We start from the raw sequence: 19,578 nt of genomic DNA on the forward strand, positions 1-19,578 counted from the left end.
GAGGAGGAAGGGAGGGAGGAGGGGGGAGGAGCAGAGAAGGAAAAAAAAGAAAAACCAAATCCCAGGAAGATACACACACCATTAATCAGTTCAGCCACAGGAGGGCAGTGCAGCATCATTTATATCAGCCTTCGAGGGAACAACACTGAGCATTTCAAAGTTGGATTTGAAGTTTATGTAATGGAATGTGGAATAATCTGACAATTATTGTTCAAGCCAATAACTTTATAAATGAAACATAAATCAACATTTTCTTAGAATGAATAGATTCTACTATATTCTTTAATGCTTGCTGAGTATGATACTACAGTTTTAAATGCCTTAGAAGAAATTACAAATTATACCATAAATGAAAGCAAAGTTGTAATATATATCTTTGGGGAAAAAGATTTCAGAAATCTGCTCTCCCTCAAAAGGGTAGATAGATTTCATTCGATTGAATACAAGCTTAAGCTTGGTAACTTCCCTCAACACAAAAGTATTTTCCATCTGGGAAGAACCCCTATCCAGTCTTGGTCTCCAGGGTGTCTTCAAGAATACAGTGGGAGGTCAAAACATACCAACCCCTCCCATATTGCTTCTCTATTTGAGTAAGTGAGCCAAAATAGGATGGGTCGTGAGGGATGAAATTTAGTCTAATGGTGTTGAGAGGCAGTGCAATGAGGCATTCGCTCTGGCCTCGGCTACACTTAACTAGATGTTCAACATTGAGCAAATTAACTTTTCTGAAACTTCGCTTCTTCATCTATAAGATGAAAGCAATAACAGTACCTTTCTCAAATTTTTGGTATACGGATAATATTAGAAAGTGAGATAATATATGAAAGTGCTTAGAAGCCTACCTAATAAATGGTAGGCATTAATTCCACAAATGATGATGGTGATGATAATGGTGATGGTGATGATGACAGTGCCAACCTCATAAGACTTAAGGCTATAAATGAGTGTTATTATGTACACAAAGCTTTCCACCTAATACCTAACACATAGTAGGGATTCAATAATAACAAATGGTGGCAATGATGCCTGGATCTTACAGTGATAGGGGTTTATATTTCTCTGGGGTTACACCAACAAAAGCCTGAGGCTATCATATCTATTTCTTCTTTTGTCTCAAGCTATAATAGAGTTGAACTCTAAAATAGCTACAGAATCAGGGTCCCTCAGACCAGAGAAGGCACAGATGTGGTTGGTTCCCTGCTACTCCCTACCTCCCCCGCCAAGGAATAAACTCACCAGCTGAAGGTTTAGAAATTTCTGGGTGAAAATTTTTCATTTCCTTGGAACTTATTATATTGAAAAACTGAATGAATTTTATCCCAACCTTCAAATGCCAACTGTGCAACCATCCACCACTCCAAAATTCTTGCACACACACCTCCTTTCCCCCGCCCTTCCCCGCCTCACTCCCATCGCACAAGACTGGGACCACAGAACTATCCTCCTTCAGCCCTTATTTTGTCAGAAAGAAATTCAAGTTCTATGAGGGGGAGAAGAGATGTCTTAGGTAGAGTTTAATAAGAAATTATTTTAAAATGACTATCATATTAAAATTCTCTCCGAGTTAACAAGTACAAACACGAACAGTTAAATTTTGGCACAGACATCTCTGCCCTTCAAAGAGCTGGCAGACAAATGCTGTAGCAACCAAACTATGGTGGTTCTGTGAAGCAGTGTTTGTTGCTACAGCAAGGGCAAAAGGAATATGCAAGTTCTTTTCAGGAAATCAGCTGGAACTAAATGTAGAATCACTGGAATAGTCTCTAGCCAAATTTCCATTATGCATGGGACAGTCTCCCCTCATTTTAATTCGCACTCAAAGAGCTGGCACTGTCTTGTTCAAATCACTGTCAGCAATAGAGCTTTTAAACTCGAGGAACAAAACAGAGAGCGATTTCAAAATTGTTTTCCGTTAAGCATGCAAATATCCTTCCTTCCATTTTAAGTGTTATTGACTTTTAAGATACTTGGTTATGTTTGGAGAAAATAAGAAAAAAAAAGTATCTATCCTGAGTGTTAGAACATTCAGGGTAAGGTTTTGCATGTGATAAAAAATAAAGTAGTAATGTTCCAAATGCCATTTGAATATGGACTCAACGTAAGTATATTCTCCCTTCTTGGCCTACATCTAATGTAGTGATGGCGAACCTATGACATGCGTGTCAGAGGTGACATGCGAACTCATTTTTTTGGTTGATTTTTCTTTGTTAAATGGCATTTAAATATATAAAATAAATATCAAAAATATAAATCTTTGTTTTACTATGGTTTCAAAGATCAAAAAATTTCTATATGTGACACGGCACCAGAGTTAAGTTAGGGTTTTTCAAAATGCTGACACGCCGAGCTCAAAAGGTTTGCCATCACTGTCCTAATGACTGAACAATGAATACAGGGAATAAATAGGTCTCCTAGAGACAAAAGTGCTACCAACATTGTAGGGAAATCAGTAGAAACCTCAAGTTAAACCTACCAGTGAAAACTGGTGAGTGGGAATCTATACTAATAAAAGGGTAATATGGTAATTAGACCGGACATCTTCTGGATGTCCTTCCGGACAAAGGCATGGTGGCAGGGGCCGAGGCAGAGGCAGTTAGGGGCAATCAGGCCAGCAGGGGGGAACGGTTAGGGGGAGATCAGGCCAGCAGGGGAGGGCGGTTAGGGGGCAATCAGGCTGGCAAGCAGAAGCAGTTAGGGGCAATCAGGTGGGCAGGCAGAGGTGGTTAGGGGTGATCATCAGGCCGGGGGAGCTGTTAGGGGCATTAGGCCAGCAGGCAGAAGCAGTTAGGGGCAATCAGGTGGGCAGGCAGAGGTGGTTAGGGGCGACTGGGCAGACAGGCAGGTGAGCAGTTAGGAGCCAGCAGTCTTGGATTGCGAGAGGGATGTCCGACTGCTAGTTTAGGCCCAATCCCATTTAGGAGAGGGTGCAGGCTGGGCTGAGGGATCCCCACCCCCATCCATAAATTTCATGCACTGGGCCTCTAGTCTTATTATAAAATGAAGTCTCCTTACCCTTGGGTTATGACTGAAACAGAGTGAAGATGTTCTTTAACCCTAATACACTAACATTCATTCATTTATTCATTCACTAACTAGCACGTGGGCCATAAGTCAAGTGCAAACTCTTCAAGCAAAATGAAATCCAAGCTCCACAGCACAATATAAATAGGGTAACTGTAGTTTATCATTCAAATCAGGACACGTTTGAGAGCGAAAGCAAGCATTATTAATAATTACTCCAGGACTACAGATAGAAACCAGAACTGTCCTGAGCACGCAAGAATGGATGATCACCCTGCCTAGAGATATAGTTACCAGGTGGATGTTCAGTATCAAGTTGACAACTTTGGCTAATCTGAGAGACCAAGGGACAGCAGAGAATATCTATCAATTTTAAGAATGCTTTTCTTTCATTAATACTTTAATATCTGCAATTTTACCTATGATCATATTAAAGTAAAACTAAAAATAGTAAATCTATAATACATATTCACTAAATTTTGCTATTATATAATTCACTAAATTGTCTTTGTTTAACATTCAATGCTAACAAAAGTCTTAAGAAAAATAGGAAATATAGGAGAAGATATTTTTTCAGTAAATTGCATACCTTGGAAGACTGACCAATAACCATCAATTTTCTGCAAATGGTGTAAATGTAAACAGTACCTAAATGGAGGAAAAACTCGTTAACATGGTTTATAGCCAAATTATGAAAATTGTATATACTAATTCCTGTGGCTTAAGTCTGTAGTTCTAAAAATAAGCAATCTCATGAGAAAGTTGGATAATGGTTAGAGAGTTATAATCATTATAATTTGTTTTATATCCAAATCATTAAAAGAACTAATATGACCATCCTTTAAATAGGCTGACACAGGAATCTTTAGCCTCATTATAAAAGCAGTGTAAGTTTTGAAATATACTGAACAAAAGAATATTTTTAGTAGCATAATTTATGTACCCTGCGGTTTTAGTAATTCATATTAAATGTTATTGATCCCCATGGTTTCCTTATGGTTGAAAAAATGAATATTTATTTCCAAATAAGATTAAAATATATATTTAATCAGCATGGCATAATACTCAACATGGAAGGAAACATAATAATTTTAAAATCATAACACATAATAGGTTGCATTATATTCATTCTCACTCTCATATAATATTTATCCTATTATTACGGTATGGCCTTTGAGCACTCTAATAAAAAAGAGCATTTTCAACTCCTATTTAACATCATTCAAGTATGCTTTTTTTTTTATCAGATCATTAATTAAATGAGGATAAATGGCTGCTCACAGGGTTGAGGGGAGGGGGAAAGCATATATCTCTATATAAACAAGGACATTATCATGCTATAAACATAACCAAAGGTGGCAACATGCTTTAAAAAGGCATGTAATTATAATACAAGTGGTCTACATATGTCCTATAAAATATCGGATCTAAAATTCATAACCATCAAAATTCAACAATTATGAATCCCATGTTCACATTTAAACTTTAAGCATCTGCTCTAAGACACACATTGCTTAATTAAAACATGCCTGTAAGCATGATAAATATTAATTACATAAATCAGTGACAAAAATATTGAATAAAATCTTAAACATATATGTATAGCACCATACACTTCAGTCCTCAACATTCCAGGACTCAGCATTCTTACTGTGACTGCTCCCAGAACACGGAGCTATTTATTTCATGTGAGGTCCACCTGGGAAGAAACCATTTGGCTAGTAACAGCTCAAGTCCAACATTCTTTTTTTTAAGAAATATGTTTTGATTGATTTTTAAAGAGAGAAGAAGGGAGAAGGAGAGATAGAAACATCAATGAGAGAGAAACATAAATCAGCTGCCTCCTGCACGCACCCTCACTGGGGATTAATTTATGCAACCCAGGCATATGCCCTGACCAGGAATCGAACCCACCACCTCTTGGTTCCTGGGTCGGATGCTCAACCACTGAGCCATGCCGGCCGGGCAAGCCCAGCATTCTTATCTCAACTTGGTTTTGTCCACCTCTGTTCTTAATCTTAAAAATTAAACTAGATAACTGTGTTTCTTTGTGTTTTTTTTTTTTTTAAAGTCACCAAGGAAGGACATGCACAGGAAACGCATGCCTCTCCACAAAAGATGTGATTCAGGTGGAAGCTAGGAGCCTGTATAAACAAGTTAGTGACAGGAACTGGGGAATTTCAGGAGGCCTCAGGAAACTGCCCTCAAGAATGACAAGGACCCTCTGTATTTCAAAAATGTGCCTTTAACCTTGGCAGCCCTTGAGCATCCTGACTAGAACTGATCCCTTCTTAGATGGTTCAGGATCTTGGTGTGGTTCACAAATTCCCACTGCAGAAGCGTGATGGAGCGAAAGCTGGTATAGAATGGAACATAGACTGATTCTTTATACCCTCAGGATATCTCTGGAAGTTTGTTTTGTTTTGGTTTTGAGCAAATCCCTAATATGAATTTTTTGTCTTGTCATGTGATTCCTTTTCATCAAAGATGGCCATCACCAAAATAATCTATTTGAGGTTTAAATTAGTTGGGTTCAGGTTGAGAAGTAAGGTGTTATAGAATACTCATACACCCAGTTGAATTTTATGAAAGAACCAACATTGGTTACATATCTTAAGAAACCAAGGGTGTCTATACATATAATAACCAGTTTAAAATAAACAGAATGAGTTTTCAGTTTTAACTGGAAAAATTAAATGTATTTTGACAAATTGATTAATCAATTTATTTTTTATTACTTAAAATCCAAAGTATTAAAACTACAGAATCTTTGCATTTGCTAATCCTCTAGTTAGAATGCCTTTTCCCCAAATATTCAGATGTTTCATTCAGTTCTTTGCTCACGTATCATCTCACTGAGCCTTCCCTGACCATTCTATTTAAAATCGCAGCCTAACCCAGCCGGTGTGGCTCAATGGTTGAGCGTTGACCCCTGAACCAGGAGGTCAGGGTTCGAGTCCCAATCAGGACACATGCCTGGGTTTTGGGCTCAATCCCCAGGAGGGGGCGTGCAGGAGGCAGCCAATCAATGTTTCTCTCTCATCATTAATGCTTCTTCCTCCTCTTCTCCTTTCCTCTCTCTGAAATCAATTTTTTTTAAAGTTAAATGCATACTAGTCCCAGCCCAGGTCTGGCTCCCCCTGTCTCTTCCTCAGCTTTACTTTTCTCCGTAGCACAATCTGCCATGACCACTTTGGTCTGTTTGTTTGTCTCCCTGAAGCAGAATGTAACCATGAGAACAGGGTTTTCATCTGTTGCCCACTCTTGTGTCCCTAGTACCTAGAACAATGCCTGGCAATAAGTTTTGGATGAATTAATTAAAACAGGGACTGGAGTTAGTAAAAAGCTATGATATTTCCCTCCACCCAGCAATCCCACTCCTGGGCATAGATCCCAGATAACTCTCACACAGGTCTATAAAAGGACATGTACAAGGATATTCATTGCAGAATTATGTGTGCAGCTATAGAGGTAGGGCAAACCAGGTTCTGTACTTAGGAGTCTATGGATATCAAGAATACAAGTCTGTAAATAGAGTCAATGAACTAGATCTATACACAGGAACCTGGCTAGTCTAAAACCATAATATTGAGCAGAAAAATATTTAAGAAAAAGGATAAAATCTAGAGCACGATACCACCGGTGTAAAGAAAAGGCACACACAGCCCACTGGTGTGGCTCAGTGGTTGAGCATAGACCTATGAACCAGGAAGTCACTGTTCAATTCCCAGTCAGGGCACATGCCCAGATTGCAGGCTTGATCCCCAGTAGGGGGCATGCAGGAGGCAGCCGATGGGTGATTCTCTCTCATCATTGATATTTCTCTCTCTCTCTCTCTCCCTCTCCCTTTCTCTCTGAAATCAATAAAAACATATTTTTTTTAAAAAGGAAAGAAAAAGCACACACCAATAAAAGGATATAGAAGATACAGAAATTATTTACTCTATTTTTCCCCCTAAGAATACTGGGATATATTTGTGTGCTGTCTTAAAAGGACAGCACCCAGGGACTATATCATTTCACCACTAAAGCAAGACCTGACTGCAACACCCAAACCATGGGCCTGTCATGCTTCCTGAGCACAGAACGTCTGCTCCTGCTCAGTCCCTGCCAAGACCTATGACCAACTCAGGTGGAGAGATGGCAGCAGCTACTCTGGGGAACAGATCCTCTTGAGGATGATCAAGTACAAAAGCTTGACAATTACTGAATTTAAAACTTTCTTCCAAAGTCAGCCTCATCTCTGGCAGCAAATGTAATTTTCAATCAAATTGTCAAAAAATTATTTGAGGAGCGTGAAGAAGGAAAAGGCTACGAAATGTATTTCAATTGCCATAGATGAGCTAAAATCCAATATGTTTTCTTTCAAGTTAGTTTTCCCCGCTCTTATGCACAGAGAACACACTGTATTATTTTCCCTTTGAGAATATGTTATTCACAGAACAACAGCAAATGACTCATTGCAACTTTTAATTGTAACTTTAAAAAGAAATTAAATTTAAATTGTAACTCTTTAAAGAGAAAAAAAATAAATGCTGCTTTAATATATATATATATACTAGAGGCCCGGTGCACAAAATTTGTGCACAGGTAGGGTCCCTAGGCCTGGCTGGCAATCAGTGCCAATTGGGGCCTTCCGGCTGCCAGCCGGGGCCTTCCTTCCCCAGCTGCTGGCTGCCAGCTGGGGCCTTCCTTTGTTCCGTGACCACCCCCTAGTGGTCAGCACATGTCATAGTGAGCCATCAAACTCCTGGTCTCCTGGTCGAACTCCAGAGGGGACAATTTGCATATTAGGCGTGTGTGTGTATGGATTCCAGAAAGAGAGAGGAAGGAAAAGGGAGAGAAAAACATCAATGAGAAAGAACAATCAATTGGCTGCCTCCTGCACACCTCCTCCTGAGGAGCTAGCCCACAACCCAGGCATGTGTCCTAATGGAGAATTGAACCTTTGACCTCTCAGTACATAGAACAATTCTCAACCAACTGAGCCACCCCGGGCAGGACAATGCTACATTTTGATAGATGATATTTCATGAGACATATATATAATGTATAAATGTATATAAATATACAGTATATATATGCATATAAATATACAGTATATATGTATATAAATATACTATACACACACATATATACATACCAAAGCTCATTACTCAAAACCAAGTTGGAGAAGAAGGTTGATCTGTAGAAAGCCACAGTCACTGCCCAAAGTATTTGAGGAGAGGACCAATAAATGGATGATGCTTAGAACCAATCTAACCTGCAGTGGTTCTTTGATTCTTCTCCACTTTTATTTATTTACTAACTCTGGGCCCTGCTTTCTATATACCTGAAACTGATCATCCCCACAGACATGCTTTGTAAGTTCCTGCATATGAGGACAAACTAAAATATAATAAAGGTGTAAAAAATAAAAAAACAAGCATGCTACTATGAAATAATTATATTTCAAATCACGAAGTAATCAAGTTAACGTCAAACTTGGCATTCACATAACTTCCTGAAAAACATGATGGAAAATAAAATACATTGGCATATACCATTGAAGATGATCCAGCAGAGGTGCTCCTGTGGCAAGGCCACCTGCATGGTGAGTCTTAAGGAGGACAAGATATTCAGACACTGGATCACAGACTCTTTATTCTGCATGTTCAAATCATTGTTACAGACCAGCTGGTAGCTGCAAATATTTCTTCCATTTAAAGCATGAAACTGAAACGCATGGGAAAATATAAATGTGAATATAAATAAAGTTTATGCAACTTAGAAAAGCTTTCCTTAAAATATACAAAAACTAAAATGGAAACAATTGTGCTTAATTTAATAGATTAGTATAGTGCTATAGACTGAATGTATCCCCCCAAATTCTTATGTTGAAATCTATCCCCAATGTGATGGTGTTTGAAGGTGGGGTTTGGGGAGGTAATCAGGTCATGAGAATAAACCCTCATAAATGGGAGGAGTGCCTTTCTAAAAGAGACACCAGAGTGCTCCCTCTTGCCTTCTGCCGTCTGAGGACACAGCGAGAACCAGACAGCAGGCTCTCACCAGACAACCACATTTTCTAGCACCCTGAGCTAAGCCATCCCTGCCTCCATAAAGTTAGAAATAAATTGTTGTTTAAGCCATCAGTCTATGAATTTTTATAATATCCCTAACAAATTAAGACATAAAAAATAGGTTTCTTCAAAGCATCCATTTAATTAAGATTATTACCTTTCCTTAATCAAAAAAAATAATTCAAAAGCAAAAGAAAGTACAAAATCCTATCTCCAAGAATATGGAATTGAATCGTTTTTTGGAAACTCACCAAATGGCATTTTAACGTATCAATTCAGGTATAAATATTACCATGTACACATTGATTTGGCAAATGTTTATGGACCACCTCAATTTGCCACACTCTGCTAAGCAACAGTGACTCAAAGTTGAGGAAGATGTGGTCCCTGTTCTTGGCAAAAAGAAGAGAATTCCAGGGACAAGCAATGTTAGGAATGCTTAAGGTAGTTTCAGTGGTCACTGGATTGAAAGACTTTTGAAAGGTTAAGTAAGAAGGTTTAAGATAAAGAGATTAGGTTATAGAGGTGGTTCATAGTCCGAATATGAAGAGTGTTCCAAGCCATTCCAAGGAATATGGACTTTAGCCAAAGGGCAAAGTCAAAGGGCAGAGGAGTAGAAAAATTTGATTTACACTTTAGAAATCAATTATGACAAAAGTGTGGAAGATGGAAAGCAGAGGGAAGGGCACAAAGCTACATGCAGGGAGGCTGGGAGAGATCAGAGGCATCTGAGATAGTCCAGACATTCCAGAGCCCTGAAATGGGGAAAGATTTAAATCTTGTCTGAGTCAATGGGATTCAGTGACCAATAATATGCAAGAGATAAGGGAGGAGAAGATGTCCGCAGTGATTTCCTGCATGGGTGAATGGCTGGAGGCAATTATGGAGGAAAGATGATGAGTTCAGCTTGGGATATGTCAAGTTGAGATGTCTAAGACACAACTGGATAGATGTGGAGTTCTGAAGAGAGTACTGACGAGACCTGTTAAAGCTATGGGGGTGGACCCTCTTAGTAATACCAATGGGCCTTTCTACCATATGTATTTCCTGCTTGGATACATGTACACTATTTCTAGCCACCATGTAGTTGGTATCACAGAAGATATTCATTGAATGAAAGTTGGGATAATCATTATCTTCAAAAAGTGCTCTCTCTCTTTTACAGATGATACCTAACAGTTTCTGAGTGTTGGGCCCTATTCCAAGTCTTTTCTTATCTCAGCAACCTCAAAACAACACTAGGAGGTAGGCCATTATTTCCATTTTTACAGATGAGGAAACTGAGGCACAAAGAAATCGCAAGGTCCCATCATTAGGCAGTGGCACAGCAGCTCTTTGAACCCAGGCAGTGTGGCTCCAGAGACCAAATCCATGTAATCTCTGCCATAATGCCTCCCTGTAGTACATACAAAGGGAATAATTAAATATTACATACATGATTATGAATGCTCACACAAAACTTTGCTTTTAATAGTTTGACAGTGAATTGTTCATTATTATTGATTCATCTGTGATCTTTATGCATTTAAAACCGAAGATCTATTTCTCTAACAAAACTTCTCAAGACCTCTAGTTCTGTTTTGACAGGTTCCTACTGGACTAAATTTTCAATCTTACTTATTTTATTTTGTTCTACACGTTTGTTAAGAAATGCAGCGTGCCAGTATCATACCAGAACCTCAAATTAAGCATGCAAAAAACCACAAATTCTTGCCTGGCCAACATGACTCAGTGGTTGAACATCAACCTATGAACCAGGAAGTCACAGTTCGATTCCTAGTCAGGTCATATGCCCGGGTTGTGGGCTCAATCCCCAGTGTGGGGCGTGCAGGAGCAGCCGATCAATGATTCTCTCTTATCATTGATGTTTCTCTCTCCCTCTCCCTTCCTCTCTGAAATAAAAAATATATTAAAAAAAAAAAAACAACAACACAGATTCTTCATACCTATTTGCACCCATCACAACAGTCCTGCTGGCAAACTCTTATGTTGTCTTCATTGCTTTACCTTCTGCCTCCAGTCTTTTACCTTCTAATCTATCCTACTAGTATGAACAGCTTCTACTAATTCTAACTGTATTACTTCATCTATTCATCCAGTCAATAAAGTTTTATTGAGGATCTATTATATTTTGTAATATTATTATTAAAAAATAAACAAATGAAAATGTAGCTGGTGACAATAAGTGATACAAAAATAAACAAATAAATAAATAAATAAATAAATAAATAAAGCAGGGAGTGCATGAGACCTGAAAGGTGTAAAGAACGAGCCACACATATATCTAAGATACAAGCTTTGTAGACAGTGGAGCTCACAAGCGCACTGGTGCTAAGCCAGGGAGACAGGGTGAAAGCAGGCTAATGCAATATTGAAAGAGAGAGAGAGAGAGAGAGAGAGAGCGCGCGCTGGACCAGAGTGGGATAGGAGGGGCCTTAAAAGTCCAAAGTTCTAAGCTTTTCATTCCGTACTCTCCCCAATGGGGTGCCAACTTATATTGCCCTGTATTCCCATTCACGCACCTATTATATAGCCAAACATACTTTGAGATTTTCTGCTTACTAAACCACATATGTTTCCAAGGCCTTGAATGATCAAGTTTGGAATAACAGCTTTGGAGTCAGACTGATTAGGGTTCAAACACCAACTCTGTCCATTGCTTTAAGTGGACTGGTTTCTTAGTCTCTAAGAAGCCTGTTTCCTCATCTGTAAAAAAGGCATAATAGTACCCTACTTTTGAGACTATAATGAGGCTGAAAGATGACAATTCATATACTGCATATAGAAGAGCGTAGCACATGGTAACTGTTCAACCAGTGAATCAATGGTAACAATTAATATAATACTGGTATGCCAGAAATAAAGCATAAAATTTTATATCAGAAGATCTGTGTTTAATCTCCAGAACCAATAGTTAGGCTCTGTGCTTAGCTTTCTTTTTCTCTTTTATAAAATAATAATAGTATCTAACTCACACAGTTAATGTGAGGATCAGATCTTTTTAGTTTGTAAACTGAAAGTACCCTACAAATATTAGTTATTATAAGTTATTATAATGACAACTGTCTGCTGGATGAATGAGTGATTATAGTGATACAATCTCCAAAGCATCTTTGCAAAGTCTAATAAGTATACGTTCTTATCTAGCACTGAAAACATTTATTAAGCAACTTGTAGCACACAAGTAAATGCTATCTTAAGCACAGGAAAGACATTTAGCAGCTCTCAACAAAAGGATATATTGCATAGCTAATCACAACTTGTAACTATTTTAGCTGCTTTCATCTTACTGTATTTGCAGCAGTTTGGTCTCCAGTACCGTTTGGAAAAAAGACAGTTTTGAATTGTTGTATATCTGCTATATTCTCATCAAAGCTGATACTGAACTGCTGAAGGTATCTTCCATAGCACTGTAAAAGGGCCAATTTATACTCCTAAAATAAAAAGAGCACTTGATGAAAACTTCAAAATACCATTTTTCTTATTAAAATCTGTATAAATATTAAAATTATATTCAGTAATTATTAAATTATATAATTACTAATATTAGGTACTATTTATATTATTGTTAATAATATCAATCTTGATTATTACCACTATTACTACCACCATTACACTATTGCTACCATTATCACTATCATTTCCAAACACATGTGATAGACACTGTGCTAGGCAATTCATGTGCATTATTTCATTTAATTCTCCTCACAACAAGCCTATTGTGAGATAAGACCATCCTAACTTTAAAGATGAGAATATCCCCAAATTCAATATCACCATGATGGTAATCCATCCACTCAGTCAGAGAGGGAGATGAGTTGTGTTACTAGCCTTGCTTCTCTGATACCTCCTACGCTCCAAAAAAGAAGGAAATAAAAAGATGGAGAGGGGAGAGGAGGGCGAAAAAGAGAGAATGAGGAAGAAAAGAAGGGAATGAGGGAGAGAGAGACAGCGAAAGAAAGAAGGAAGGAAGGAGAGATAAAGAGAAGGAAGGAAATGGAAAAGGAAGGAGGGGAGGGAGAAGGGGAGAGGAAGGAAAGGTGAGAGAAAGACAAAGGGAGGGGAAAGAGGAAGGAGAGAAAAACACAGATGAGCTGGCTCAATCTCCCTTTGATCTGTCAACAGTCTCTGAAGCTGCATCAGGACAAGCCAAAAAGTCTGAGCTATTGTTAGTTATGATTCTGTTAGCTCTAAGTCATGCTTATATTCCCATTATAAAGTCATATGCCTCATTTCTGTAGCCCACAAGGCACAGTTGATCTGGAGAGTTTCAGAGCAGTGGGTGTGAGTCGGGCTCTGAAATATGTGTCTGTTGCAACCCTTACTCAGCTTCCTCCCCTGTAACTGTGTGTCAGGACAAACAACTGCCTTTCAAGTTACGTAGCCCCTTGGGAGGCATCCACAGTCAAATGCTGTTTTGTTTCTATTTCTATTGACTTGTTTGTTACTGGTCACTAATTAATTCTGGTTCTTTTCTGTTCTAACTTGATTCCTATAATGAATTCAAATCTAGGTTCAAAACAAAAGTATTCCAACAAAATGATCTTTACTGTAACTAAAATAAAGAGAGTCTAGAACCAAAGTAACCAGTCGAGTTCATTTTCAGGATTACAAATATATTCTTTATCAGCCCACTTTCCCATCAGTGAAAAGTATTTAAAACATTTTCTTCGTTCCTTCAAGCAAATTTTAAAATATCCTATCTAGACCTCTCTATCTGAAATATTCTGAATCCTTAGTCACTACCCATCATCCACTTGCTTTATCAACTTCTAACATGCTCCTTCCTCCTCCCTACACCAATATCCTCTCCACCCAACTGGATATTCCTCAAACAACCCCCAACGGTGCTGTGTATCACCAACTCCTTCTATTGAGGAGAAGCATAAAAATGGAGAGGGAACACTCTTTTAATTCTTGTCAAAACTGTTATTCCACTTCACATAAATACAGCTTACAAGTTGGAACTCATCATTTTATTTTTCCTATAGCAGCGGTTCTCAACCTGTGGGTCGTGACCCCTTTCACAGGGGTCGCCTAAGACCATCCTGCATATCAGATATTTACATTACAATTCATAACAGTAGCAATATTACAGTTATGAAGTAGCAACGAAAATAATTTTATGGTTGGGTCACAACATGAGAAACTGTATTTAAAGGGCCAGAAGGTTGAGAACCACTGTCCTATAGTTTTCCAAACTGTATTTTCAAGTTTCTAAGAACCATGGTCCAGTTGCATGGAGCTAAGGTGATTCTCTCATTTTGACAGCAGAAAATAGATCTTAGTTCTTCATTATGAAAGTTCCTTTTTATCTTAACCTCTATTTGATAAACTTCCCTCCTAAACCAAAGGATTCAAGTCCAGAAAATAGAAATATAGGAAGAAAATGACGCTGAGAAACTAAAGGTTGAGAAGACACTATATACGGCCAATGTCTGGCCTAAAGTCACTTTGGATAAAATAAATCTCGGTCCAAGGATCCTAGATGAGCCAAAAACTCATATTTAACTTGGAGTAATTGGGGCCTATTCCAGAACTGAAGGGAAAACTTACATCATCATTCACTGAAAAGTCAGCGATGGTGTGTGTGGTCTTAGCAAGTCCATGAGTCCACAGCAATCTAAGACCTGGGCATTGATGTGGAACTAGAAATAGGGGAAAACTCCCATTTGGAATACAATACTGAGCAAGAAACAGGGCATGTATGGAATGACTGCTATATTTACATTCAGCAGAACATTAACGAGGAATTGAAAGTCATTCGAACAGGCACTTGGACACAGGCAACACAGCAGCAAGGCCAGAAGCCATGAGAGTTGTATGCTGGGTAAGGCCAACCATGTGAAAAACAACAGGAAGTGGTGTCTGGGCTCCTTTGTATACCGTAGGAACTTGATGACTCAGCATTTCCTGTTGGGCGCCTACCACACCCTGTTAGCTAGGGCCTCTGCTCCTAGCCATCCCCAGGCAGCTGTCTTTCTGTTCAGGAACATCTCACCTCTGGAAAAATCTCAACTACAAAATTAAAAAACAAACACTCTTTTGGTTACTGTGCCTCATTAAAATTTTATGAATTCATTTATTTTTTTCTAAACAGCAACAATAATCAAATCATGTAAAATAGTAATAGTATTAACCAAACAATAATATAATTAGCCAAATAAGTATCATTTAGGCTCTCTTTACTCCGGAGGCACTTACTTTCATTTCGCAGAGGCTATCTCCAACCTTCAGAAGCTTTTCATTGTAATAGGCAGTGGGCAGCCGGGGTGCGTATTTGGTCCAGATATTAAACAAAGACATAGCACTGTAAAAACCACAAAATAAAATGATATCATCACAGTAGGAAAGCTCAATTAATTAGCAAGCAATCCTTAAAAACTTATCTGGTGCTAAGTCTTTCCAATGTGCCTTTTTTTTGATGTCTAATCTCTCTCTCTCTCTCTCTACATATATATATAATATGTAATATGAAAATGAGGTTGAGACTCCGTCACAGTCACGACCAGCTCAGGAGGAGGGGTCGGGCCCTGCCCAAGCCTGAGAGATCAACACAGAGGGGCGCCTGCTCCGAGCCTCTGTGGCACGTCTGGGGGCAAGCCCCCAGCGGACACACACACACACACACACACACACACACACACACGGAGCCTACTCCAAGCCTCCGTGGCCAGACCGCGGATGTCCATCAATAGGACATCCCCTGAGGGCTCCCGGACTGTGAGAGGGGGCAGGCTGGGCTGAGGGACCCCCACCCCCCAGTGCACGAATTTCATGCACCGGGCCTCTAGTCTATATAATAAAAGCCTAAGTGACCATTACGGCGGCAGAATGAGAACGACAGGTCACTTGAAACACAGGAGCTGCCCCCTGGTGGTCAGTGCGCTCCCACAGGGGGAGTGCCACTCAGCCAGAAGCCGGGCTCACAGCTGGCGAGCATAGTGGTGGTGGCAGGAGCCTCTCCTACCTTCACGGCAGTGCTAAAGTGGAGTGAGCTGAGCAGTAAGAAGCAGCAAACAGGCAGGCGGTAAGGAGTGAGGGGTCCTGGACTGTGAGAGGGATGTCTGACTGCTGGCTTAGGCCCGCTCTCCGGGGAGCAGGCTTAAGCCGGCAGTCAGACATCCCCTGAGGGGTCCTGGATTGCAAGAGGGCGCAGGCCGGGCTGAGGGACAACCCCCTCCCCAGTGCATGAATTTCATGCACTGGGCCTCTAGTTATTAATAAATTATAACTATAGGTAAAATCATTGCTTTTGTGTAAAGCACTGATGGAAGCTCTTTATATGTATTTTTATAAAACAGATGTTTTTAGGTTTGCAGAAAAATTGAGCAGAAGGTATAGAGATTCCCTATATACCTCCTGCCCCACACATGTACAGCCTCCCCCATTATCCACATCCCCCACCAGAGTGGTACAATAGTTACAATTGATGAGCCTACATTGACACATCATTATCGCCCAGTGTCCATAGCTTACATTTGGGTTTATTCTTGGTGTTGTACATTCTATGCATTTTGACAAACGTATGATATTACTATTCACTGCCCTAAAAATCCTCTGTGCTCTGCATATTCATTCCTCCCTACTCTCAACCCCAGGTAACCATTGATCTTTTTATACTATCCATAGTTTTGCCTTTTTCAAACTGTCATATAGTTGAAATCATCCAGTATATAGCCTTTTCAGACTGGCTTCTTCCACTAAGTAATGTGCATTTAAGATTCCCCCATGTTTTTTCATGGCTTGATAGCACATTTCCTTTCAGCACTGAATAATATTCCATTGTTTGGATGTACCATAGTTCATTTATCCTTTCACTTAATGACAGACATTTGCTCCCAAGTTTGTCCATTTGAATAAAGCTGCTATAAACATCCATGTACAGACTTATGTATGAACATAAGTTTTCAACTCCTTCCAGCAAATACCAAGAACAGTTTACCAGAATATATTTAATTTTATAAAAAACCACCAAACCACCAAAGTATCTTCAAAAGTGGCTGTACTCACCAGCAATGAGAGATCCTATTGCTCCATATCCTCAACAGTATTTGTTGTTGTCAGTGTTCCAGACTTTGGCCATTCTAATAAATGTGTAGTGGTGTATCATTGTTATTTTATTTCATTTTTAATATATTTTATTGATTTTTTTACAGAGAGGAAGGGAGAGGGATAGAGAGTCAGAAACATCAATGAGAGAAACATCGATTAGCTGCCTCCTGCACACTCCCTACTGGGTATGTGCCCGCAACCAAGGTACATGCCCTTGACCGGAAGTGAACCTGGGACCCTTGAGTCCGCAGGCAGACGCTGTATCCACTGAGCCAAACCGGTTAGGGCATCATTGTTATTTTAATTTGCATCTCCCAGGTGATATATAATGTGAAGCATCTTTCTTTAGGTTTATTTGCCATTTGAATATCTTCTCTGGTCTGTTAAGGTCTTTGGCCCACTCTTTTAATCAGGTTGTTTTTTCTTACTGTTGAGTATTAAAGTTCTTTGTATAGTTTGATAATAGTCCTTTATCAGATATATCTTTTGCAAATTTTTCTCCCTATCTGAGGCTTGGTTTTTATTCTCTTGACAGTGACTTTCACAAAGCATAAAATTTTAATTTTAATGAAGTCCAGCTTATTAATTCTTTCTTTCATGGATCATGCCTTTGATGTTATATAAAAACATATTGACCCATGGTCATCTACATTTCTCCTCTGTTATCTTTTAGGAACTTTACAGCATTGTATTTTATGTTAGGTTTGTGATCCATTTTGAGTTAATTTCTGGGAAGAGTATAAGGTCTCTGTCTAGATTTTCTTTTTACAGGTGGATATCCAGTTGTTCTAATACCATTTGTTGAAGTGACTATCTCTACTCCATTGTATTGCCTTTGCTCCTGTCTCAAAGATCGGTTGACTATATTTATGTGTGCCTATTTCTGGGCTCTCTGTTCTGTGCCTTTGATCTACTTGTCCACTTTTACCAACACCACACTCAATTAATGTAGCTTTATATTAAGTCTTGATTGAGGTCAGCGACTGTCAGTCCTCCAACTTTGTTTTCAATATTATGTTAGCTGTTCTGGATCTTTTGCTAACTTGCTTTTTTTTTTCATTTCATTTTCACAACAACCCTAAGATGGGTAATATTAATATCCCAAATATACAGTTGATGAAACTGAGGCTTAGTGTATTCATGCTCTTAACTAGTACATATTTAACTAAGCCTTCCAATCCTCTGGAATATAAACTCCTTGAGAGCAAGGACCTCGACTATATTATTCATTGTCAAGCTCCAAGAGTAGTGAATATAGTACATGTAGGTACACAATAAATATTTGTTGAAACAATGAATGAATGGCTGAATGAATAGAAAAAAAAACATTCTTTGCTTTATTTTATTCTTTTTTATAAAGAGTACAAGGATTCAAATACCTAGTCAATCCATTTAGGGCGATGCTTCATTCCACCAAGTAAAACAAAAACAAAGCATACAGTATTCTCAACATAGTTTCCAATCAAAGTTTCAGGGGGTAGCAGATCATTGCTTATTTTGTTCATTCATTTAGTTAACATTTACTCCTTCCCACTCTCTCAGACATTATAAATGCCTCTAGGAAAAATCCAAATTTCCCTTGACAGTTGTCCAATCCTATCATACATTTCCAGATAAGGACAGTGTTATGGATTAATGCTCTTCTAAGAAGAGACACCAGAGAGCACTTGAGCTTACTCTGGTTCTTCTTCCCTTCCTCCCTCCCTCTCTCCCTGCCTTCCTCTTTCTCTCCCTCCCTACCTCTTCCTTCTCTCTGTTCTTCCTCAGAGGAAAGGCTATATGAGGACAAAGTGGGTATCTGTAAGCCAGAAAGAGAGCTCTCACCGGAAACCGACCCTTCCAAACCTTGATCTGGGATATCTAGCATCCAGAACTGTGAGAAAATACATTTCTGTTTTTTAAAACAGACAATGTATGGTATTTGTATGGCAGCCCAAAATAACTAATACAGACAGGAATCTAAAGTCAAGGACTGAAAATGGTTCTAGTACTTTGATATACATGTTGAGATATTAATAATACAACCTGAACAGAAATGTCAATTAATTCATTAAGGTAATTAAATGATATTGATTGAGTGACAAGGGAAGTAGGGGGCTAGGGTATTCCTGTCTTTGTGGACTGAGTAATAATATTAGTGGCTAAAAAATGTACACATGAAACAAGTACTAAGTAACAATACCAAATAAATGGTGTGGCAAATATAGCCCATAGAAGTTTAAAAAGGTAGAAGCTTTGGGGGTTTTTGTTTGTTTTACCTTTTTCTGTTTCATTTGATGAATCATGAAATCCTACAATATTAGAATAAATATAATGAATCCGAAAAATTCACCATCTTGCTAGAATTCTTTTTAAATTTTTATTTTATTTTATTTTTCCCATTACCATTTATCTCCTCTCTGCCCTTTCACCTCCATCCACCCACCCACCCCCACCTGCC

At 38.8% G+C, this 19,578-nt stretch overlaps 1 protein-coding gene across 1 annotated transcript in view; it reads right to left on the bottom strand.

Annotated features, from left to right (window-relative positions):
* The window catches only part of CFAP54 (cilia and flagella associated 54), a 250,797-nt gene that overhangs the window by 226,894 nt on the left and 4,325 nt on the right, over nucleotides 1-19,578 (bottom strand). The window contains exons 2-5 of the mRNA XM_014530050.1: nucleotides 15,288-15,393; nucleotides 12,374-12,517; nucleotides 8,565-8,736; nucleotides 3,611-3,669 (exon numbers count right to left, since the gene is read on the bottom strand). Of these exons, the coding sequence (XP_014385536.1) occupies nucleotides 3,611-3,669; nucleotides 8,565-8,736; nucleotides 12,374-12,517; nucleotides 15,288-15,393 (481 nt within the window). The remainder of the gene's footprint in view (nucleotides 1-3,610; nucleotides 3,670-8,564; nucleotides 8,737-12,373; nucleotides 12,518-15,287; nucleotides 15,394-19,578) is intronic.

This window comes from Myotis brandtii, unplaced genomic scaffold (genome assembly GCF_000412655.1).
Source record: "Myotis brandtii unplaced genomic scaffold, ASM41265v1 scaffold708, whole genome shotgun sequence".
NCBI classification, from domain to species: Eukaryota; Metazoa; Chordata; class Mammalia; order Chiroptera; family Vespertilionidae; genus Myotis; species Myotis brandtii.